This window comes from Medicago sativa, chromosome 8 (genome assembly GCF_051527215.1).
Source record: "Medicago sativa cultivar Bolivia chromosome 8, Bolivia_mono, whole genome shotgun sequence".
In the NCBI taxonomy this organism is placed as follows: Eukaryota; Viridiplantae; Streptophyta; class Magnoliopsida; order Fabales; family Fabaceae; genus Medicago; species Medicago sativa.
In genome coordinates this window covers 63134921-63159371 of record NC_140756.1, presented here as the reverse complement: position 1 = coordinate 63159371, position 24451 = coordinate 63134921, and the positions used below count along the sequence as shown (strand labels likewise).

The 24451-nt window shown below is 33.8% G+C and overlaps 2 protein-coding genes and 2 long non-coding RNA genes across 5 annotated transcripts; 3 read left to right on the top strand and 1 right to left on the bottom strand.

Annotated features, from left to right (window-relative positions):
* Positions 1 to 61: 61 nt before the first annotated feature.
* On the bottom strand, positions 62 to 10346 carry LOC146900374 (uncharacterized). The gene is made up of 2 exons (XR_015023371.1): positions 9950 to 10346; positions 62 to 468 (listed from the first exon to the last, which is right to left on the bottom strand). It is a non-coding gene; the product is annotated as an uncharacterized LOC146900374 (long non-coding RNA).
* LOC146900375 (uncharacterized) lies at positions 2120 to 9292 on the top strand. Of its 2 annotated transcripts, none has more exons than XR_015022281.1 (4): positions 2120 to 2838; positions 3884 to 3945; positions 7684 to 7927; positions 8973 to 9292. It is a non-coding gene; the product is annotated as an uncharacterized LOC146900375 (long non-coding RNA). The 2 variants fall into 2 exon arrangements; XR_015022280.1 differs by having other exon boundaries at positions 7618 to 7927.
* A 37-nt stretch (positions 10347 to 10383) lies between the features above and the next one.
* LOC146900373 (NADPH-dependent aldo-keto reductase, chloroplastic-like) lies at positions 10384 to 13520 on the top strand. The gene is made up of 7 exons (XM_085732094.1): positions 10384 to 10695; positions 10809 to 10859; positions 10943 to 11019; positions 11318 to 11405; positions 12244 to 12519; positions 12696 to 12944; positions 13308 to 13520. Exons 1-7 carry the CDS (start codon positions 10576 to 10578, stop codon positions 13392 to 13394), a joined length of 948 nt encoding a protein of 315 aa, XP_085588220.1. The 5' UTR covers positions 10384 to 10575; the 3' UTR covers positions 13395 to 13520.
* A 7776-nt stretch (positions 13521 to 21296) lies between these two features.
* On the top strand, positions 21297 to 24278 carry LOC146900372 (NADPH-dependent aldo-keto reductase, chloroplastic-like). Its single transcript, XM_085732093.1, has 7 exons — positions 21297 to 21463; positions 21550 to 21600; positions 21689 to 21765; positions 21853 to 21940; positions 23002 to 23289; positions 23421 to 23663; positions 23908 to 24278. The coding sequence occupies exons 1-7, from the start codon at positions 21338 to 21340 to the stop codon at positions 23992 to 23994; spliced, it is 960 nt and encodes a 319-aa protein (XP_085588219.1). The 5' UTR covers positions 21297 to 21337; the 3' UTR covers positions 23995 to 24278.
* The last annotated feature ends 173 nt before the right edge of the window (positions 24279 to 24451 follow it).

The window sequence follows — 24451 nt, the reverse complement described above, 5'->3', positions numbered from 1 at the left end:
GATGGTTATGCATAATAGTACAAGCAGCAAAGACTGCGGGTTTAGGGACATATCCCACCGATGAGTTAGAACCAAACCTTTTTCAACTCCCACTTGGCTATGGGCAGCAACAATCTTAGTTCTTTTAATAAAAATAACAGTACAATTGTACATAGTAGATAAAATGTCTATGCAATCTAGAATAATATTTTATATCACAACCACCCAAATAAGACCTTGGATACATTTCACCGTGATTTCAGACTCAGTTTCAATGAGGAAATGTCCATCTTGATTTGTTGTGAGGATCCATTGGAGACACCACTGAAGGGCTAATGCTTCGGCCAGAGTAGGGAATAGTTGCCTTCATTCTAGTTTTGTTGCAGCAAATTTCATGACTCCTCTATGGTCTCTAGACTACTATTCTCCATATCATTGTATCATCCTTAAAGCATCCTCCATCCACATTCAAATTCAGATTCATCACACCTGGTGGAGGGGGACACTAAAATTCAGTATCAGTTCTCACTAAAACAGTAGCTATAGGTGAAATAGCTATTTGGATAGGATTCAATTGCTGATTTTGGAGCACCATCTAGTTCCTAACCTGCCAAATCTTCCAGAAAGTGATACAAAAAAAATTGAGCTGATAGGTGATCTTTTTTATCATCTAACCATACATCCATACTTTCAACCACAAACGAGTAAGAACATGATGTCCTTAGGTAATTTGATTGACTCTACTAGCATTGTCGAATAGAACTATTATAACTATATATAACCAAAATTTTGAAGAGTATAACCAAAATTGTACAAAGGCGTAACCATATGTTTTCTTGCGTGCAAAATTGGTAGTCTATAAGTTTATCATACTCATAACAGAAAACTAATGCAATTAAGAGTCCAAGAAACATAGAATATATATCTCTTGATATCTTTGTGATAAATTGCCATAGAATGGTATTGTTTTAGCAGGAAAACTATATAGCTAAATATTTGAAGCGTGTAACCACAATTTTACAAACGCGTCATCGTGTTTCAAAATTGGTCGGAAGTTTACCAAATTACGTTTTATCATGGTAGTTAGGGTATGTCGGACCATTAAGCTGCGAGTATTACACGCATATGCACAGTAGGACAAGCAACACACACACACACACACACACACACACACACACACACACAGTTTTTTAGCCAATGCGATTCAAAATAAAAAATAGATTATCTTCATCCACAAAGAAAAATGATGTCTTCATGTCTTTATTGTGATTCAATTAGAACTGCATAGGATTTCTACTTTTCTGAACCGACATTATCTCAGTTTAACATTCATTTAAATATGCTTAATTAAATAAACAAATCAAAACATGTCTTTGTTAAAACGATAACCATCATAATCAATAAACCTTATTGAGTCTACCAAATAATTAGGAATAATATGAAGCTACTAAGAGACCAACTCAATCTCTAAATTCATTAAACAAAACCTTCTTTATCAGTAAAACTTGTACATAAAACTCAAAAATTGGAGATGTTGGACAGATGTTGACACTAACTCTACGTGATATCATTTAGAGGAACAACCACAATCAAACTACAAAAATTGGAGAAAACTTATATCCATCAGATCATCCACTAACACTTGAACAAAATCTAACAACCTACCAAATTAATCAACATAATCCAAAATTTTATTAATAAAAATCAAAGTTAGCCTTATTATGCAGTACTAACATATGTCCATCACTACTATTGCTTAACAACCAATAATCCTACCCAAAGTAATGCACACATCAGTTCATAAATAACTTCACCACAGTACTCTATTGCACAAAAAAAAGCCAGTCAAAGCAACCCCAAAGCATCTCAATAACTTCACCACAGTACTCTATTGCACAATTAAAAGACGTATCAATCAACAGTACTATACTATGTTGTAGCAAATATCACACCATAATCAATGCTTCTTAAGAGTACCACATATGCAGTACTCTATAACTATTGCACCACATTGACAAAATTATATGATTGACAATTAAAAGACGTATCAATCAACAATACTATACTGTCATGCAATTCCAAAAAGACGTATCTGTAATATTCCTCCGAATTTTAAATAAATTGTCGTATCAGCTGGACATGTCAAAACGGAATTATTTCTAAAGGGTTAATTATTTATTGAGAAAATCGAAGATATTCGGTAAATATCTTGCATATTCTTCGTACGAACTTGAGGAATTAAAAGGTTACGAATTAACGGAGGACAATCATGTCTTTTCCTTGAAGGGCATTTTGGTCATTTGGGACTTGAGATTTTTTTTTTTAAGAAGTTGGACCCATTCATTTTCTTCCAACTTCTCTCAAAATCTAGAACTCTCTTTCCCTTCTCTTACTCTCTCTTATCCTCACGGTTCCCTCCCTCTTTCTCATAACCTTTACCAAAAATTTCATCTAACTACAAATTAATCAACATGCAATTATGTTAAGTGATTCTTAGGGCAATTTGGTTAGCATGCAAGAATAAATTCCTTTCTCTTCTCCCTCTTCAGCCGCAGCCATCATCCTTTAGCTTTGGAAGTTAAGCTTTTGAGCTTGAGTGGAATTCTACATGCAAGTATTGAGGTCTGGAGATAATTTTGAAGTAAGAGGTCAGATGCAGATTTTGTGCAGAATATCAGTCTAATTGTGTTAGCTCACCGAGCGAGCATGAAACCTCGCCTAGCGAGGAGGTGCAGAAATGGAGTCTGAGTTCAGATGGAACTATGTACAAGCTCCGGAGAATGTTTGTGATTCGGTGGAAATTGCTCTGGTGGTTATTTGGAAAGGCATCGCTAGGAATTGAGTTCTTTCGTCATATCTGTGAGTTGATAACGATCATTATCATATATTTTCATGATTAATATTATTGATATTTGATAAATTTTCTATGTTAAAGTGTTTTATAAAATGGGGAACACATCCTTCGAATATTTTTCTCGTCTTGATACATATTTAAAGTCGATGATATTAATGTGGTCTCTATTTAGATTTTATCTATGATTTATAAGCAAAAGATTTCAAATTGGGATTTGATTGTGTTCTTGGACAAATTTGATATTTTACAAATGATGGTTTTTAAAGCTATATGTTTTGAGAAAAATGATTATCATTGCGACGACCTAGGTGCACCTAGTATGTGATTTCAATTAGGTAAAGTTACCCCATTAGATGGAGCCGCCCCTATGGAAAGGCCACCATTAGGAGGAGAGGGCTATCAATGAGAGGTAAACTCCCTAATTGAAAATGTTTTACACTTTGCTTTGAGTCAAGAGAAAAGAGCTATCCGTTAGATGGAGCCGCCCCTATGGATAGGCCACCATTAGGAGGAGAGGGCTATCAACGAGATGGAGCTAGTTCTTGATTCACCCATTTTGATATACTTTAAAAAAAACATTTTGTTTTGAGTCGAGAGAAAAGAGCTATCCGTTAGATGGAGCCGCCCCTATGGATAGGCCACCATTAGGAGGAGAGGGCTATCAACGAGATGGAGCTAGTTCTCGATTCACCCATTTTGTTTATTTTCACTAAATGGAGTTTTCATTAATTTCTTTAAAGGCTTTAATCAAGATTTTTGGTAAAATATATTTTCAAAGGCTTGTAATGTTATATTCATGTTTTTACGATGTTGGACTTTTCGTTGAAGGATGTCTATTTGACTGGAAATATTTAAAAAGGGTGTGGATTTTCATGCGTATAAACGGTTGCGGGTTACTAGAAATTTATACGGCTACTAGATTTTAAATTAACATTAAATTTTGAGTAAAGAAAATAATCGTGCTCTTGTGTGTTTCCCTTCTAGTTGGTAGTGGTTGTTGTCTCCTCACTAAGTCTTTATGACTTACCCCTTTTTCTTATATTTTTACAGATTCAAAGTCAATTGCGTAGAAAGCTTCTAGCAGGGTTAAAGATCTATCAGTGTCACTTTTGGTAGGCCCTCTTGGTTGGTTTCTCTTTCTATATTTATATTTCAGTATCCATTGATGTATTTGCAGCTATTTGGAAGTCTAGGATGTGTTATTCTGAGTTGTACAAGTATGAGAAAAATGTTAATTGAGATACTGGATGATAAAACAGGTTTTTAAAACATGATTCATATCTTGGAAATGTTGAATTTACAGGGGAAACTATGTTGAAATTTCAGTAAATATTTTTTTGAAGTGAAAACCGAATTGGAATTGTTTTTATTTTATAGTTTGTCAAGATGAATCAATAGGCTTGCCGGGCTAGAATGTTCTAGTTCATGCGCCGGTCACGATTAGTGTTTTTGGGTCGTGACAAAGTTGGTATCAGAGCTCCGGTTGTAGGTCCTAATAGCTGCAGACATAGATTAGTAATAGATTTTGCTAATGAATTGTGAACCGCGGCACAATTTATTTGCAAAAAGCTATTAGCACTCTATGGTAGTGTCACTTGTTGTCCAATCTTATGATTTCTTTTGGGTCTTTGAATTGTTTCACTTTGTTTGTCGCCTAGTCCTATTTTTGATAAATTTTCTTTCATTTAGTGAGGGTGCCACCCATTAACAACATCTCCACTAGAAGGGAAATTGGTTCCTTGCGAATTTAAAGCCGAACCGTAAAACCTTAGTCAAATAGGTCGTCGTTCAGGATGTTCTCATGGTTGACTTAAAGAAAATGATAAAGGACGTAGCATTTATGTTGACAAACGTGATTGAGTTGTAGGAGTAATTAATGTCGAGGTTTCTAGAGAAATATGAAGAAATCCGATGATGATAGAGATTATTGTTGGCTTACAAGGAATACAATGGTTTGTGTAACAAATTGTTGGACAATAACAACATGGTAATCAAGCGCAGAGAAATATTTTTGACCCACAAGAAAAGTTCATCTAGAGAGATCATTGTGGATATAGAAAAGTTCATGAAACTTAAACCTTTACCTTTTATATATGTCTACTATGTGTGTGGATATAATGACTTATTGACGGTCAAGATAGGTTATGAATGAAATTATGATGCTCTCATTTAAAGGTGGATATAAGGATGTGGGAGTTGACATAATATAAGTTGGAAGGTATGGTATATGACTAGTTTGATATATTTACACGTGGAAAACAAGTAGGATAACCTTTGTTGGGATGAAGTGAGACATCTCAAGTGTTTATGACTCGTTTTCTTTTAGAAAGTGTTGGAGATGAATTTCCTTAAGAGTGTGAAAGATCGGACTAAACTGAGTTCATGCCAGTTTTAGAGTACAAAACCCGTCTTATTGAGCTTTCAATGAACGCTCCCCACCCTATCATAGTAGAGATGAGTGTCAAGTGGTTCATTATAAAATTAAGGGAATGCTTAATTGGATTCGTGGTTAGATCTAATTGTGCTACTTTGCGGAGGTTTAAAGCTTAACACTTCAGATTAGGCAACAAAAGCTTAGGGGATGTAGTAGACAAATATTTGCAAGAAATGAGTTGAATGATTATACATAGATTTTTCTTAGCATGATGGTGAAGTTATATTTGGTTATTAGGAACAATAAATATAAATAACATAAATAGATAGTTTTAGTTGACAAACTTTTGGGCACAACGCAAAGTATTGAGTAGATCATGGGGCATGTAGGTAATTTACTTTTCCTTATAGTACTTTTGATTCTACAATGGTTGATTCGACTCTGGAAATATTTTGTTTCAAGGATGAAAAGGTATAATTTCAATGTGGTTAAGTATGCTATATTAGGAGTGTTCATCATGGGTAGCTACGACACAACTATTATTTAGTCATGCATTAACATAGTCGTGTTAGTACAAATTTATAGGATTTTGAGTATGAATTGGTTGTCTGTCTAGTAAGCCACCTTACCCTATTATAACTAAGTAGTGAAAGTTGAGATATCGGGTAATCACTTTTATCCTTTTGAGGAAAATCTGGTTAGGTACCATATTATTTAACCTCAAGTTTAGGTTCTAACAAGTTATTGAAGAGAGGTTGTCAAGGATAATTGGTTTTGATTAGGGATATACAAGTGAGTGAAGAGATTAGATTCTCTATAGACTTGGTTCCTACCACTCAACCCACATCCATACCTCTTTATCGAATGACATAGAATAACTTACATTGTTTAGGGACTAACCACAAGACCTTTTCAATAAGGGATTTATTGACCTAAGTTCGTTTCCTTGAGGATTAATGAAATTTATTATAAGTAAGGAAGATAGATATGTGTGACTGTGTGTAGTTATAGACAAGGGAATAAGGTGATAGTTAGGAATAAATATTATTTACCATGCATTTATTTGTTCGACCAACCTCAAGAAGCTTAGTGTTTTCCAAGATTTATTGAAATAGGGATATCACTAGTTGGATATTAAGAGTGAACATACATTAAAGACAACTTTTCGCACATACTACGAGGATTGTAAAATTCTGGTTATACCTTTAAGACTTACTAATGCTCCAACGTCTTTTATGGATTGATGAATTGGATTTTTCAACCTTAGATTTGTGGGTGATATTGTTTAGTGATGACATTTTTGTGTATTCCAAGAGTAAAGAAAGGCATGATCTAAGAGATCCTACACATGAGTGAATATGTCAACAATAATTTTGCTCTTAAGATTTTGAGGCATTAGCAATATGAAAGGATTTTCTTAGATTTATAACAACCAAAAAGGTCTTAGTATAACTTAAATTTAGGAAAAATAAGGTGGATGGAATTCTCTTAAATACTTTGATTGCAAAGACTTGTATTACCTTGGGAAGACAAATGTTGTTGCAAATGCTTTAAGTAGGAAGTACATGGGTAGTTTTACTCATTTAGTCGAAATAAAGAGAATTATAATTAAAGGGCTACAAAAACTTGTTAAAAAGGGGGATTCAATTTTAGCTTGATCATTCAATGGCATTATTGGTTAAGATTTAGATTAGGTAAAATTGATAGGACCTTGGAGGAATGAAGCGTACGAAGAAGGAAAGGCATGATGTGAAGTTTATAATGAATTCTCTTAAGGAAGTATTCAACGCCAATGGTGGCTGGTACCTGTGCAGTTTAAATTAGTCAGTCAAAAAGAATCAGTTAGTAACAATATATGTTTGAGACTAAAAGTGAAAGTATGGGAGAATTATTTGTGCTTATTAGCAAGTAAATCGTTAAATTTCGAGGACGAAATTTCTTTAAGGGGGGTAGATTGTAATATTCCTCTGAATTTTAAATAAATTGTCGTATCAGTTGGACATGTCAAAACGGAATTATTACTAAAGGGTTAATTATTTATTGAGAAAATCGAAGATATTCGGTAAATATCTTGCATATTCTTCGTACGAACTTGAGGAATTAAAAGGTTACGAATTAACGGAGGACAATCATGTCTTTTCCTTGAAGGGCATTTTGGTCATTTGGGACTTGAGATTTTTTTTTTAAGAAGTTGGACCCATTCATTTTCTTCCAACTTCTCTCAAAATCTAGAACTCTCTTTCCCTTCTCTTACTCTCTCTTATCCTCACGGTTCCCTCCCTCTTTCTCATAACCTTTACCAAAAATTTCATCTAACTACAAATTAATCAACATGCAATTATGTTAAGTGATTCTTAGGGCAATTTGGTTAGCATGCAAGAATAAATTCCTTTCTCTTCTCCCTCTTCAGCCGCAGCCATCATCCTTTAGCTTTGGAAGTTAAGCTTTTGAGCTTGAGTGGAATTCTACATGCAAGTATTGAGGTCTGGAGATAATTTTGAAGTAAGAGGTCAGATGCAGATTTTGTGCAGAATATCAGTCTAATTGTGTTAGCTCACCGAGCGAGCATGAAACCTCGCCTAGCGAGGAGGTGCAGAAATGGAGTCTGAGTTCAGATGGAACTATGTACAAGCTCCGGAGAATGTTTGTGATTCGGTGGAAATTGCTCTGGTGGTTATTTGGAAAGGCATCGCTAGGAATTGAGTTCTTTCGTCATATCTGTGAGTTGATAACGATCATTATCATATATTTTCATGATTAATATTATTGATATTTGATAAATTTTCTATGTTAAAGTGTTTTATAAAATGGGGAACACATCCTTCGAATATTTTTCTCGTCTTGATACATATTTAAAGTCGATGATATTAATGTGGTCTCTATTTAGATTTTATCTATGATTTATAAGCAAAAGATTTCAAATTGGGATTTGATTGTGTTCTTGGACAAATTTGATATTTTACAAATGATGGTTTTTAAAGCTATATGTTTTGAGAAAAATGATTATCATTGCGACGATCTAGGTGCACCTAGTATGTGATTTCAATTAGGTAAAGTTACCCCATTAGATGGAGCCGCCCCTATGGAAAGGCCACCATTAGGAGGAGAGGGCTATCAATGAGAGGTAAACTCCCTAATTGAAAATGTTTTACACTTTGCTTTGAGTCAAGAGAAAAGAGCTATCCGTTAGATGGAGCCGCCCCTATGGATAGGCCACCATTAGGAGGAGAGGGCTATCAACGAGATGGAGCTAGTTCTTGATTCACCCATTTTGATATACTTTAAAAAAAACATTTTGTTTTGAGTCGAGAGAAAAGAGCTATCCGTTAGATGGAGCCGCCCCTATGGATAGGCCACCATTAGGAGGAGAGGGCTATCAACGAGATGGAGCTAGTTCTCGATTCACCCATTTTGTTTATTTTCACTAAATGGAGTTTTCATTAATTTCTTTAAAGGCTTTAATCAAGATTTTTGGTAAAATATATTTTCAAAGGCTTGTAATGTTATATTCATGTTTTTACGATGTTGGACTTTTCGTTGAAGGATGTCTATTTGACTGGAAATATTTAAAAAGGGTGTGGATTTTCATGCGTATAAACGGTTGCGGGTTACTAGAAATTTATACGGCTACTAGATTTTAAATTAACATTAAATTTTGAGTAAAGAAAATAATCGTGCTCTTGTGTGTTTCCCTTCTAGTTGGTAGTGGTTGTTGTCTCCTCACTAAGTCTTTATGACTTACCCCTTTTTCTTATATTTTTACAGATTCAAAGTCAATTGCGTAGAAAGCTTCTAGCAGGGTTAAAGATCTATCAGTGTCACTTTTGGTAGGCCCTCTTGGTTGGTTTCTCTTTCTATATTTATATTTCAGTATCCATTGATGTATTTGCAGCTATTTGGAAGTCTAGGATGTGTTATTCTGAGTTGTACAAGTATGAGAAAAATGTTAATTGAGATACTGGATGATAAAACAGGTTTTTAAAACATGATTCATATCTTGGAAATGTTGAATTTACAGGGGAAACTATGTTGAAATTTCAGTAAATATTTTTTTTGAAGTGAAAACCGAATTGGAATTGTTTTTATTTTATAGTTTGTCAAGATGAATCAATAGGCTTGCCGGGCTAGAATGTTCTAGTTCATGCGCCGGTCACGATTAGTGTTTTTGGGTCGTGACAGTATCATAGACATACTTACAAAAATTTATCTGCACTTAACCATATTTTAACATAGACGTAACCACATTTCTTTCCTTCAAATTTCCAACACTTTGACCATTTTTTAACAAAAGGGTGACCACAATTCTTGTGATTAAGAATTTGACACCAACTCTACGTGAAAACATTTACAGGAACAACCACAATCAAACTATAAAATTTGGGGAAAACTTGTGATTTTTTACTAACAATAATACAATGATAAATGAATGTTTTCTATGTATAACATGTTTTCTATGTATCACAAAATCAAATGCAATTCTCATCAAGTGCAACCATTAACATAATAAAAGCATCCAAATGGGTAAGGTGCAAAAACTTCATAAATTGGTATAGCTAATTCCAGAAGGCCAAAAACAAATGCACATATTACAGAGCTGTTGAAATATTGTCCATGTTGAAATTTGTGTGCGCAAGAGAGATTTGAATTAGACAGTTAGCTACATAAAGTCTAAAGTGGCACCATAATTTATACTATACAAGCTGGTCAATTGAAAACAATACAAGATTTAAGATATACATCACCTTCAACAGTTTGATTCGGCGACGGAGACTACGGCCAAGGTTGAATCGCAGAAGGAGAAGGTTGAATCGCAGAAGGAGAAGAGACCGTTAGAGAGAGTGCGGCCGTCGGAGACTGGGAGGAGATGGCGGTCGGAGATCGGAGACTAGGAGGAGATGGCGGTCAGAGATCGGAGAGTGGGAGGAGATGCCAAGGACATAGAGATGGAGGAGAGCAGAGATCGCGTAGGAGACAAAATATCAATTGGTTTTGTTTCTCAGATCTATTCTTTCCCTTTTTTATCATTCTTCTTTTTTTCTTTTTCAATAAGCCACATCACTTTCTTATTTTAATATTTTTTATTGGCCAGGTAAGGAGTGGTACGAGGGTGTATACCCAAAAGGGTGTTCACCAATCTTTTTCCAACTTAAATATACAATAATTTTGTGTGACATGTACTTTTTTGTGTTATTTTACATAGATCTTCATATTCTCTTACATATATTCCACATAAACCAAAAAAAAAAAAAAAAAATTATTCCTAAACTCCCGCCCTCCATAAATCTACTCTTGTCATATATTCCATTCTCAGTCTCATTTTCGCCCCCATTGAAGCCGACAAAACCATTTTTCTCTTTTTCACCTAACAATGTCGAACGAGATTCGATTCTTCAATCTCAACACCGGAGCCAAGATCCCTTCCGTCGGCTTAGGTACCTGGCAGTCCGATCCTGGCCTCGTCGCACAAGCCGTCGCTGCCGCCATCAAGGTTCACCACCTCATCGATTTACACATGCACATTTTTCGAAATCTCATTTTACACAATCATATTTGATTTTATATTTGATTTTGATTTTGATCAATCATTTTGATATATTACAGGCTGGTTACCGTCACATTGATTGTGCTCAAGTCTATGGCAACGAGAAGGAGGTAATTCTTTCGTTGTTTGTTTTTGCAATGATATTGCAATTTCATGTGTGAATGAAATGTTTCATTCATTCTTTCTGTTGTAGATTGGCTCCATGTTGAAGAAATTGTTTAACGAAGGCGTAGTGAAACGCGAAGATTTGTGGATTACCTCTAAACTCTGGTTTGTTTCATTAATTAATTTTGTTTCCATGTTTTAGCTAATTCAATTATTTGGTAGAATAGGTTTTTCAACTCTATATTGAAGTACAGACACTACTGATGGAAGGTGTGTCGTGTCTGACACCACCGACACAAGTGATTACATTGAATTATGTCACTGTTTCAAATTATTATTGGTGTTGACGTGTCAGTGTTTGTTGTGTCCGATGTCCTTGTCTGTGTCTATGATTCATAATTTTGAATCTATTAGTTTTCTTTAATGTTCAGAACCTAAGGGTTTAAGATTGTGTGCACTGCAGGAATACTGATCATGCTCCAGAAGATGTACCATTAGCATTGGACAGGACTTTGACTGACTTACAGCTTGATTATGTTGATTTGTATCTTGTATGTAATAATATTTCACTCAATCTTTAGATATTCTTTAACTACTTTGTTAAAATTTTATGCATAATTATGATTTTACTACCCCCAGTTCTCTGATCATTAATTTCTGTCAATGTTTAAATTGAAAATGAAATCTGAAATATGAATTTCCAAGAAACATCCTTTCCATGTAGTCTTTTAGTTATGAAATTGTGAGGTTAATTAATTACGGACTGCATTTTTTTATTGTAGGAAAAATCCTATTGTACACGGCTTGGATAATAACTTAATTGCAGAATGTATGATTGTTTGGAAAATGCTATGTGTTTATCTTTTTCAATTCTAAACTTTTCTTACATAGCAACATGGAAATACTCCCGTCTCATATTAAGTGTCACATTTGTAGTATTTGCTTATCTCATTATTTATCACTTTAGAATATCAATGAAACTCTAATTACTTAATAGACCTTCAAATTAGAGTTTCTCAATCAACCTAACTTCTCCATCTATATGGGTACTTTAGTGAATGAAGTTCATTTTTATGATAGAAACTAGTACACTACATGATTTTCTTATGAAATGTGTGTAATCTTAAACGATATTTAAGATGAGATGGAGGGAGTAGTTGTTAAGCTATGCGCCTTGCAGACTTGACAACTATAAGTGCTTTTAATTCTAAGGAATTTAATTTGCACTTCCAGCATATGCTGCATTGCTTGGGTGCTATTATTTTATTCATTTTTTTATGCTTTCCTTCTGATGCATGTAAGATTTATTTCATCTGATTGCAAAATTTGGTGGTTTAATATATTATTTAGTACATTCTTAACTGTTTATTGATGATTCTTCTTTTGCAGATCCACTGGCCTGCTCCGATGAAGAAAGGATCAGTAGGCTTCAAAGCTGAAAATCTAGTGCAACCTAACTTAGCCAGCACATGGAAGGCAATGGAAGCACTCTATGACTCAGGCAAGGCACGGGCTATAGGTGTAAGCAATTTCTCTTCCAAGAAGTTGGGGGATTTGCTCGAGGTTGCTCGAGTTCCTCCTGCTGTCAATCAAGTGGAATGCCATCCTTCCTGGAGGCAGGACAAGCTGCGTGATTTCTGTAATTCCAAAGGTGTCCACCTCTCTGTAAGTTTTCAAGTCTTGAATGATCATTATTTTGTTTCTGCACATTACATTGGCTATTTTCATGATTTTTTTTTTTGAGAGGATCTTTTCCGTTTGTTAAAACTTGAAATGAACCCTTATTATTATATTTTTGAAGAATTTTCTCTAATTTAAAATGTGGTACTTTTAATGTTTAGGGATATTCACCTTTGGGTTCCCCTGGAACAACCTGGCTTCAAAGTGATGTCATTAAGCATCCAGTTCTTAATATGATTGCTGGGAAACTAGGCAAGACTCCTGCTCAGGTATCTCTTCGCTGGGGATTGCAAATGGGTCATAGTGTACTTCCCAAGAGTACAAATGAAGCAAGGATAAAAGAAAATTTTGATGTTTTTGATTGGGCTATACCTGAAGACTTGTTTGCTAAATTTTCTGAGATTCAACAGGTAAAATGCTTGATGGTTTCCCTTGGTCTTTCTGATTTTAAGAACAGAATATATTAACTATATTGATATTCAGCTCTAGTTGTGAAGCAGCATAGCTAAAAATATTGTTAGTCATCTCCTTCCATGTCATCAGCTATATGTAAGAATAAGACTTGATTTTGGATTCTTAATTTCCAATTAATATTGCTAACCCAAACCTATTTTCCCTCTAATGTTTTGGGGATGGAGAGTTGGAATTCGTTTTTACTTGAATCTAGATAAGCCTGTTGTTAGTTATTTGACAGTATGAATCTATAAGGCTGAGGTTATTTACTTCCATGGAAACATTGTCCAGTTTTATGACAGTGGCTTTTATTGTTTCAGGCAAGATTACTCCGGGGTGCTTCATTTGTTCATGAAACTTATGGTGGCTACAGATCTGTTGAAGAACTTTGGGATGGTGAAATCTGAGCAGTCTTCTCAGTAGCCGATTTGGTCAGTGGATGGAATAAGTGAAAGCCTTTGTCTGTGTTGTAGGTGTTTGTGTGTTTGTTGACTTCATGAAATTTTATAAAGTGCTTATTTTGAGACTTTCTATATCTCTGGTATTACCCAATCCATAAGAATATATGAACTTATGGAAACTATCTACCACCACCTCAGCATCTAACTCAAAATTACGTTGTCCAAACCGAATCCACCAATTCAATAAATAGCTTGAAGAATAGCGAAAGCTTCCCCTCCTTAGATGTAAGAGGTGAGCTGAAAGTCCCTGTTCTCACACGAATAATACACCCTTCATCATCATGTAAATACATGTCAATGCCCACTTTATAGTTTTATGAAAAGATGCATCAATATTGCACTTCAATTTACTAGTAGGAGGCTTGACCAAAACTTTTTCCAACTCTGAGCTGTTGCTGGCGCCCAAAATTAACAATTGACGCGTGAGCAATCTGCCACTGCTGCAAAACAACAAGCAGTGCACCTACAAACAACAACCTTATATTCAACAGCATTTTCCCATAGTTTGATATTGCGACTCCTCTAAATACTCTATAAAATAGAACTCTTGCAAAAAAGTCTGATAGCAGAATTAAAACTAATAGTAGTGGAAGTAAGGCAAATCATTTGAATATGAAAGAGTTAATCAATCATGTAAAGTTGAATTGGCTATTGATGATCTTCGGATGGGGAAACTCCTTTTTTTTATCTTCCAGACTAGCATATTAAACATATCAAAACATGTGAAAATTTTGAACAAAATCACATATTAAAAAACACAGGTTTCTTGTCTTCTATAACTTGAAAAAAAAACAACCAAATCTTGACAACAACAAAAAACAAAAAAATCACAAATGGTGCATGTTTAATAAAGTCATTCGTATGTTCAATGCAATATCAATGACCCTTTATCCAAACTTTGCCAATGACTGGTTTGTTAAGATCTATCTCCACGCTGTCTTAAAAAATAAAATAAAAAAGATCTATCTCCACATAAACTCGAGCAAAACAACTTCCCATGACATCTAGAGTATATTTCTCCACCTTAATTGGAGTACCAATGGCCATGAGAACACTTTCATTATAAAAAACTAAATTTAGATCTGGAAAGCGGATCTCCACCATGGTTCTTTCGGTCTTTGTCGTTGGTGAAATAAATTTGATATGGTCCATGCTTGCACCAAGAGGTAGTCTCCATAACCTTAACTTTGTTTGCCTCAAGATCAAATTTGACCACGAAAAAGTCATTGTTTATATCCATAATATCAAAATCATATGTTAGTTTCGACACCTTTGCCAACCTATCTTTCATTTTGAACTATCCAAGTTCATTGTCTAGAAGCCTCATCATTAAAGCACCTTTTCAAGTAGCACATAGTGTAAGATGAAAATATTGATTTTAAAGTACAAGGGATGTTTATTTATAAGTAAGTAACAAGATATAATGCATAACACTAGATAACTTGCATTACAAGTTATCTTATGAGACTTAGTTTAAAACTATTAAAACCAATTCAATTAAACTCTAATCATCCTAACATGACCTCCCTTAAACCGAGCTATGTCAAAGATCAGTTTGCAACATCATGAATATCAATCTAAACTTAAACTATCAATCACTCCCAATTTTTCTCTAAGTTCCCTATCATGAACACATAACATGATGTACTCTTCCTGCCATATGTATCACTGGCATAATCTGAATCACACCATCCTGTTAAGCTAATCAAATCACTACTATTGTGCATAATCCCAAAACTCATTGTCCCTTTAAGATATCTCAAAATTCTTTTAGCTGCTGCCAAATGCATTTTTGTATGACTTTCCATGTATCACAAGACAAACATAATACAGTTAAAACCCTATAAATTAATAATGTCAGGATCGGAGAAATTTATTAATTTAGAGAGTTATTAATTTATCGATAAATTAATAATTATTAATTTAAAGAATTTTTAAGTAAATATATTGTACATACCAAACAAAAAGGCAAATTAGTCTATGCCTCTTAGAATTACGTTGCAGCGAACCTTGTGACTCAACGTAAATTAGTAACTACTGTGTTCATATGCATTGGAAATCAATAATGACTTTTGAAGTACAGTAAATGTAAACAAGAGGAACAAATGTGTTCAATGTATTCTTAATATATTTTTTTCAGTTTCTATGAATTATTAATTTATGATTTTCTTGGGACCGAAAATTATAAAGGGATCTCCCGAAAAATTATTATCTTATTATTTTATCGAGTTTTTCAATTTTTTACATTAGCCCAAGTCGGGACCGGACAAATTTATTATTTTAGAGAGTTTATTAATTTACCGAGTATTAATTCAAAGAGTTTCTACTGTATGTGAGATCAGGTCTAGTAGCAAACACGTACATCAAACATCCAACTACCTGCTTATACTTGGTTGCATCTAGCAAGTACATGATATGTGAGATCAGGTCTAGTATCTCCTAGTTTCATCTTTCATTAGCTTTCTACTAATGATTATGGGACTGCACACCATATTGCAGTTTTCTGGGCGAAACCTTGTTAGAATTTCACCAGCATATTTGCTTTGATTGATGAAAATGCTTTGATTGTTCTGTGTAACTTCTACTCTAATAAAGTACTTCATCTGGCCTAAATTTGTCATAGAAAACTTTCCATTCATTGACTACTTAAAATCTTCAAACATTTCTTCATTATTTCCAGTATATATGAGATCATCCACATATAAGTTGACAATTAGCAGCTTACCTCTAGCTTCATTTTTGACAGAGAGTATGTTCATGAGGACATTTGATGAATTTTTCCTGAATCAAGTAAGATTCTATCTCTTTACTATACTAGGCTCTAGGTGCATGTCTCAGACTGTACAGAGCTTTTCTTAGTTTGTATACCTTGTTTGCATCATCATTTTGATAGCCTAATGGCTGCTCCAGATATACATCTTCAATTAATTCTCCATGAAGAAAATCACTCTTGACGTCCAATTAATAAGCATCCAAAAACTCAAAAATGTTGCACATAGGGTTTTATACCACTCCATGCTTCTTCATGAGTCATATCTTTAACAGGCAAAATAGGACTTCTGTTCATAACTTATGTGACCCATATCACTGCTTCAGGCTAAAGTTTATTTGGTACATCTCTATCGGAAAACATGCTTCTTACCATATTGATCATAATTCTTTTATTTATCTCAGACACACCATTTTGTTGTGGTGTGTAAGTTGTGGTGAGTTGTTTTTTGATTCCGTTAGAATTGCATAATTCATTGAATGTAGATGAAGTATATTTTCCTCCTCTATACTCCCTCCGGTCACTATTATAAGCAAAATTTCACCTTTTAGATACATTGAATAATAAATGTATCTAGACTTTATTATAGACTAAATACATTAATTATTCAATGTATCTAAAAAGTCAAATTTTGCTTATAATAGTGACCGGAGGGAGTATGTTCTTAGACACTTAATCTCATATCCAGGTTATTTTTCAACAAGTGTTTTAAAACTTTTGAATGCATCAAATACATTAGAATTCTCTTTCAAAATGTATAACCAAGTTTTTCTAGTACAATCATCTGTGAATGTCATTAAGTACCTGCTTCCTACATTAGAACCTGGTTTGATACGTCCACATATATCTGAATGAATTAGCTCCAACTTCTCACTGGTATTCCATTTTGCCTACTTAAGAATAGCTTATATGTGTTGCTTCCCCATCAAGCAATCTTTGCTATTTTTCTCCAATTCTTTCAGTGTTGGCAGGACTTTCACAATTTGTTTGTTCATCAATGTATTTTGTCTTTTACAAATTACAACTAATATGTCCATATCTGCAATGCCATAGATTTGCATCTTCTTGTTTTGCTATCTTCAAGCATAGTGGCATAATAACTGGTGCAAATATGACAAATATTCTATTGGATCTCATCTGTGTAGACATAAACATCCCTCTCTCATCATGATACACTTTGCAAGTATCATTCTTCAACGCTATAGTAAGATTCTTCTGTTGAAGTTGTCCAATACTGAGCAGATTATTTCTAAGTCCAGGAAAATAGTAAATTGGTTATTACTCAAATCATACCACCGATGCATAGCTTCAATTTGCCTTTTCCTATGACAAATATCTTAGAATCATCCCTTAATTTCGCCGATTCTCTAAAATTATCATCAAAATCAAATAACCAGTCTTTTGTTCCTACCATATGATTGGAACATCCAGAATCAAGGAACCATAACTTATATTTAGCATTGGTATTCAAGCAGTTTTGAGCCATGAGAAGCATTTTACCTTCTTTTTTAAACTCTGCATACTTTGAGATTTCTTCCTGGAGAGGACATTTATTCTGATAGTGTCCCAACTTATGACACTTGTCACATTCTATTGAATCTTTATTGCTTTTCCCTCTGCCACGTCCTATTAATCTTGAACGCCCTCTCCAACGCCCATATCCTCTACCACTGTTTGAAATATTCAAAGCTTATTCAGTATCAGCTTTTTGACTCTGATATTTCATACGTTTTTCTTGCACAAGCAAACTGCTTTGCAATTCATCAATGGAAAGAGTTCTTACGTCATTTGATTCTTCAATGAAGCACACCACGTAGTTAAACTTTTCCTGTCAATGATCTCATGATCTTTTCTACCACTAAGGTTTGTTCCATTATTTCACCATGAGCAGTCATATGATTTTCAATAGCAAGGGTTCTTGCAAAGTATCCATCAATGGATTCACCCTCCCTCATTGCATGAACCTCAAACTGCGCAAAGCTTGCAACCGAGCACGATTCACTTTTGTAGATCCCTGATACTTTCTGCGCATTGAATCCCAAATATCTTTGGTTGTGTCTCGTACCAAGATCGTTTTCTTGATGTTTCTATCAATTGATTGAAAAAGATAGTTCTTTACCTTGAGATCACACAACTTGCTATCTTTTGCAGGAGCAATGATGACACCGTTCTCAATCAAACTCAAATATTCTTTGAAACAAAACATATCCCCATCAACATGGCCCAGTGATCGTAAAAATCGTCAAATTTTGGAATAAAGGGTTGTGCGTAATTCAATGATCCTGCCACAATTGAAGCTATAGTTCTGAGCAAGATTGATATGTGATGAATAAAGGGTTCAAGACCTAATGAAGGCTCTTGATATCAATTGTAAGGTGAAATTATTGATTTCATACAAGTTCGTAAGTACAAGGGATGCTTATTTATAAGTAAGCAACAAGATAGAATGCATAAGACATAAGACTAGATAACTTGCACTACAAGTTATCTTAAGTCTAAAACTACTAAAACCAATGCAACTAAACTCTAATTATCCTAACACATGGATTTTCAAAAACCGAATCAGCAATATGCATCATCTTTGGTCCGTAGGAATTACCATTTTCATAATAGATATTTGTTAGTTTGGCAGCAAACATATCAGGTTTTGGCTTTGGTATGGTTGATGATTGTCCGCCATTACGAATTTGGTTTTCTATTTTATAGAATCGAAGGAGTAATGTTTTATGAAAATGTGTGTATTCAATGTATTGAAAATTAAAGTATTTAAATTTTTTTTAAAAAATTATTAATTTAAAATCCTTATCGAGTCTCCTAAGACACTCATTGACAAAAATCTTTGAAAAAATTTGTTGTGGTTATTAAGAAATATATAAACGAGTGAGATCTAACGATTTGAAATGTTATGTTATGAAAAAGTAAAAAATAACCGTTGAATAAGCATTTTTTAAGAACTTTGTAATGGCAAAGATTTTTCTATTTTTCTTTTCTTTTTATATCAGTACGTATGTAAGGATTAATATGTGGGAACAAACACAAACAAACAAATATTGAAATATATATGTGAGAAAAAACAAATATCATAATTGAATTTGAAATTAAAAAATACATATGTTTTTTCTTTTGTTACAAGGTTAAACAAACAAAGCAACAAATTAAAAAGGAAAAACAAAAAGCACAAAAACTACTCTCTAAACAAGAAAATGTTGGTTGCATCTATCTTACGAAGGCTCAAAGATCTTCTGACGGAGAGTCATGAAGGAGTAGGTCTATGTCTGATGAAGTTCTAAGTTTAGCGATAAGATCTGCACATTGGTTCCCATCTCGAAGAGTGTGGTAAATTGTGACATTGCTTTGCTAAATTAGATCCTTATATTTTGAATCAAAAGACATAGAACATCATGTTGGGACCTTTAATGAGGTTGATACAATTTAAAGAATCCGAGAAACAAACTAACTTTGCGATATCCATCTCTTAGGCCAACACCATGCACTTGTAAATAAAGCCCTGCATTGTTTCTTAAGACACCGCTGTAGCCAACTCTAATAGGAGAGTCGAGACAACTACCATCAACATTAAGAATGATGTGTTACTATTCCACTTGATAAATCTACCACTTAGAACAAACAAATTGTATTGTTATTTACTTATTTATTTATATATTTATATTTATTTGCTTTCGATGAAAATTAAGCATACTGAACTTTGAATGATGCTCTCTGCATCATTCTTTCTTTTTGCTAAAAAAAAAAAAAGCATACAACAATACTCTCTCTTCGGTCTTCTCTCTTTCTCAAACCCGAGCCGCCACTATTTTCTTCTTCTTGTTTACCGAACAGGGGTGATTCAGGGTCAATTTTGACCAAAAACCACCCCTCCAAATTGTTTTTCCTTCTATCCTAATTGAATAAGTGATTTCCATATATTTTCAGTTTTTCTTTCGCTTGTTTTTCTAATTTCGTCGTCTCTGCACGACTCTGTTTGTTTTGATTCCCCGTCTTTGTGCGGTGTTTATTTGAATAATAATAATAATAATAATAATGGTCTTGCTAACTTGTGCCCTATGGACACAAGGAAAAAAATGTAGAAATTTAATTTTGAATATTATGCATTCTTTTTTTTTTGGTACAATGAATATTATGCATTCATAACCTTAAAAGTTTAAAAACTTATCTTTTCAATATAACATTTATTTTTTAAGTCTATTTTAAGATCTTATCTAGTTATCTTGTGCCCTTAAGACACAAGTTAGCATTTTTCTAATAATAATAATGATGAAAGTACTATCTAATATGAATCTCCAAAAAAATGTTCAACCATGGTCCATGACCCCTTACTTTTCCGAATTTCGTTACTTTGCACTTAGATCAAATATATTTGATTTGGCTAAAATCGAAACAATGAGAGAAATGCAAGCTAAATTGCAAATCTATTAAATCTGTTAAAATTTGACTAATAAGCTTGATTCAATTTGTGGTCAGTTGTTGTTCAAATATTCTCATTTTCATTATGGACCAAAAAGAAGATATTACACATGTCTCCTTAGAGATCACTTGGTTGCAGACTTGTTATTATTGCATCTTGAGGTATTCAAGATTTGGTCACCAAAAATTAAAATAAAAAAAATACACTATCCGTTTCAAAATATTTTTTATTTATGTCTTGAAACGCAGGGAGTTATATTGTTTTATTTTCAATCATGGCATTGATATCATGCATTTAATTCAAAAAAAATTTAGAGGTCGAGTTATCTTTTGGATCCTTAAAAAAAAAGTTATCTTTTGGATATCATGCATTGATATCATACTAAACTGACCAAAACCAAATTACCAACGTTAAACAGAATTGTCAAAGAAATTAAATGCATTCAAGATTTTTCTAATATTCGAAGAATGTTGAATACATAAGCATAAAAAGGAAAATTAACGCAATCAGTTGGAATTTCATTTCATGGTCAATGGTCAAATGCACAATTAAGGCATAATTAATTAATACAGATATGTGATAAATCACTAATAACCAATTCTCAAAAGTTAGATAAGGACTATATATATTCTGAAAACTCCTACATGCATTTAGCTCCATTCTAACTTCTCATTCTTCTCAACTTGCTTGACAATGTCCAAGGCAATTCAATTCTTCGATCTCAACACCGGAGCCAAGATCCCTTCCGTCGGCTTGGGAACTTGGCAAGCCGAGGACGATCCTGGCCTCGTTGCTGAAGCCGTTGCTACCGCCATCAAGGTAAATTTTCATTATTCCACTTGAGTTTTGGAAAATATATTTGTATTCAATATAATAAATAATGATGTTTTATCTGATACATACAGGCTGGTTACCGTCACATTGATTGTGCTCAATTATATGGCAATCAGAAGGAGGTACGTAATTCATTGTTTGTTTTCTTAATGTTAATATACATACAATATGTGAAGGAAATGATTCATTGTTTTCTTCTCTTGCTTGCAGATTGGCTTGGTGTTGAAGAAGCTGTTCGATGAGGGCGTAGTGAAGCGCGAAGATTTGTGGATTACCTCTAAACTCTGGTTTGTTTGAATGTTTTAGCTAATTTATGAATGTGTTAGTCGTGTTCACTATTGAGTAGTATCTAATAAGATGATGTGCACCTGCAGGAATACTGATCATGCTCCAGAAGATGTACCACTAGCATTGGAAAAGACTTTGGCAGAATTCCAGCTTGATTACGTTGATTTGTATCTTGTATGTAATAATTCTATCACTCAATCTTCATCTATCAAACACGAATACTGAATTACATGATTTTCTCAAATTATCAGCGGTGTCTACATGTCAATGTCCGCGTCGTGACCGTATTCGTGGTTCATAGATTTTTGTATATTCTCCTACTGCTTGGTTCTGGTCATTACTTTGTTTCAAAATTAGAAGTGAAAATGCGAAATCTGTTGTACACTGCTTGGTTAATAGACTGCATGTGTGCTTGGAAAAAGCTGTGTTTAACTTTTTCCATTATAAACTTGTGGTATATAGCAATATGGACGTAGCTGTTAAGCCATGTGCCTTGCAGACTTAATGACCACTCAGTATGAAGGTGGACCAGTAAAGTCGTTCCACCAAACATTTTTATTTTTTATTTTTAATATTAGTATGTTATTTTATAATTTGGTCTTTATATTTATTTTTGTGAATTTCATATCATATTTGTATATTCCCTCAAAAAAATATCATATTGTATATATAATGTGCTTTTCTTACTCAATATATTGGGTCTTAAACATTTTAGTTTTTAGGTTTAATTGAATTAATTCTTAATTAGAGTCCTTTGTTGTGAAAAAGAAAGTGAGTTTTTGGTCTACGATTTATGGATGAACCCTAATCCTTAATTACCAAAAGATTCATTGTCCAATTCACAATTTCACCATGAATTCATCCTCATACGTTGCATTTTTGTTATTTCATAATAAAAGATTCATTGTCCAATTCACAATTTTACATAGGATTGATGACTATAAGAATAAAATATGACGGTGTATTTTTTTTTTTGAAAGGATGGTTTATTTTGTTCAAATTAGCAATTGTTAATGTTACAAATAAAATTACTAAAACTATAATTTTGGGTGAAATAGTACATAGTCTTTAATTTTATTAGGCGAGTTTTTTGACACCATTATTTTAGTCACGCCAAAAATTTAGTCTTGGATCCGGCCTAGGGTTTATTTCATCTAATTTCAAAATTTGGTGGTTTAACAATTTTATTTCAGACATAGACATGCTCAATTTAACTGATGGTTCTTCCTTTTCAGATCCACTGGCCAGTTGCGATAAAGAAAGGACCAATAGGCGCCGAATTCACGGCTAAGGCTGAAGATCTTTTGATACCTAACTTAGCCAGCACATGGAAGGCAATGGAAGCATTGTATGACTCTGGCAAGGCAAAGGCTATAGGTGTGAGCAATTTCTCTATCAAGAAGTTGGGAGATTTGCTCGAGGTTGCTCGTGTTCCTCCTGCTGTCAATCAAGTTGAATGCCATCCTTCCTGGAGGCAGGACAAACTCCGCGATTTCTGCAATTCCAAAGGTGTCCACTTCTCTGTAAGTTTCCAAGTCTTTTCTTGAATGATCATTATTTTGTTTCAGCACATTATATTTACTATTTTCATGAAACCTTTTCGCTTTCTTCCAATAAGTCATTATATTTTTGCATTATTTTATGTAATGTTTAGGGTTATTCACCTTTGGGCTCCCCAACCTGGCTTCATACTGATGTCCTTAAGCATCCAATTCTAAATGAGGTTGCTGAGAAACTAGGCAAGTCTCCTGCTCAGGTAGCTCTTCGTTGGGGATTACAAATGGGTCATAGTGTGCTTCCCAAGAGTGCAAATGAAAAAAGGATAAAAGAAAACTTTGATGTTTTTGATTGGTCTATACCTGAAGACTTGTTTGCTAAATTTTCTGAGATTGAACAGGTATATAGTATTTTATGGTTGCCCTAAGTCTACACCTATTGCAAGTCATTTTATATGTATAAAGCTGTATCTGATTAAAGGAGTTGAGGAATGAAAATTTTAGGGTCAAATCCTAACGAAAGAGAAAAATGCTAACGTAACGACTAACATTTTCCATTAAAAAAAAAACCTATATTGTTGAAGTTCTTCTTTACTTTCATGGAAATATTGTCTAGTTTTATGACAATGGCTTTTATTGTTACAGGCAAGATTACTGAAGGGTGACATATTTGTTCATGAAACCTATGGTGCCTACAGATCTCTTGAAGAACTTTGGGATGGTGAAATCTAAGCAGTCTTCTCATAGTTGATTTGGTTGGTAGATGGAATAAGAGAAGGCCTTTTGTCTTTGTGTTGTGTTTTTTTATTTTAAATAATAATATTGTGTTGTTAGACTTGTCCAAAATAAAAAATGTTGTGTTGTTAGACTGTTAACTTCATGTCCTCGTGAGCTTAGCACAGTTGTTTAGAACAATGCATAAAATATGTAAGGTCCGGAGTTCAAACCCCGGCCACTAAAAAAAAAAAGTCTGTTGACTTCATGAAATTTTATGAAGTGCTTGTTTTGAGACTATATATATTATAGTTTCATTTATTATAGCTTTTATAAAAGAAATTATAGTTTTCATATTTTTGTTGTGACATTTTCTACAAAAAATTTAACGAAGAAAGCTTCAAATGAGATGATAGTTTAAATAGTTTCTTATAAAAAAGGTTGAGGTATTATTTTTTTTAAAAAATATCTGCTT

Coding starts and splice junctions, on each gene's coding strand:
- LOC146900373 (XM_085732094.1), top strand. CDS start 10,576: ATGTCGAACGAGATTCGATTCTTCAATCTCAACACCGGAGCCAAGATC. Junction 10,696..10,808: donor CCGTCGCTGCCGCCATCAAG/GTTCACCACCTC, acceptor GATATATTACAG/GCTGGTTACCGTCACATTGA. Junction 11,020..11,317: donor TGGATTACCTCTAAACTCTG/GTTTGTTTCATT, acceptor TGTGCACTGCAG/GAATACTGATCATGCTCCAG.
- LOC146900372 (XM_085732093.1), top strand. CDS start 21,338: ATGTCCAAGGCAATTCAATTCTTCGATCTCAACACCGGAGCCAAGATC. Junction 21,601..21,688: donor TATATGGCAATCAGAAGGAG/GTACGTAATTCA, acceptor TCTTGCTTGCAG/ATTGGCTTGGTGTTGAAGAA. Junction 21,941..23,001: donor ATTACGTTGATTTGTATCTT/GTATGTAATAAT, acceptor CTTCCTTTTCAG/ATCCACTGGCCAGTTGCGAT.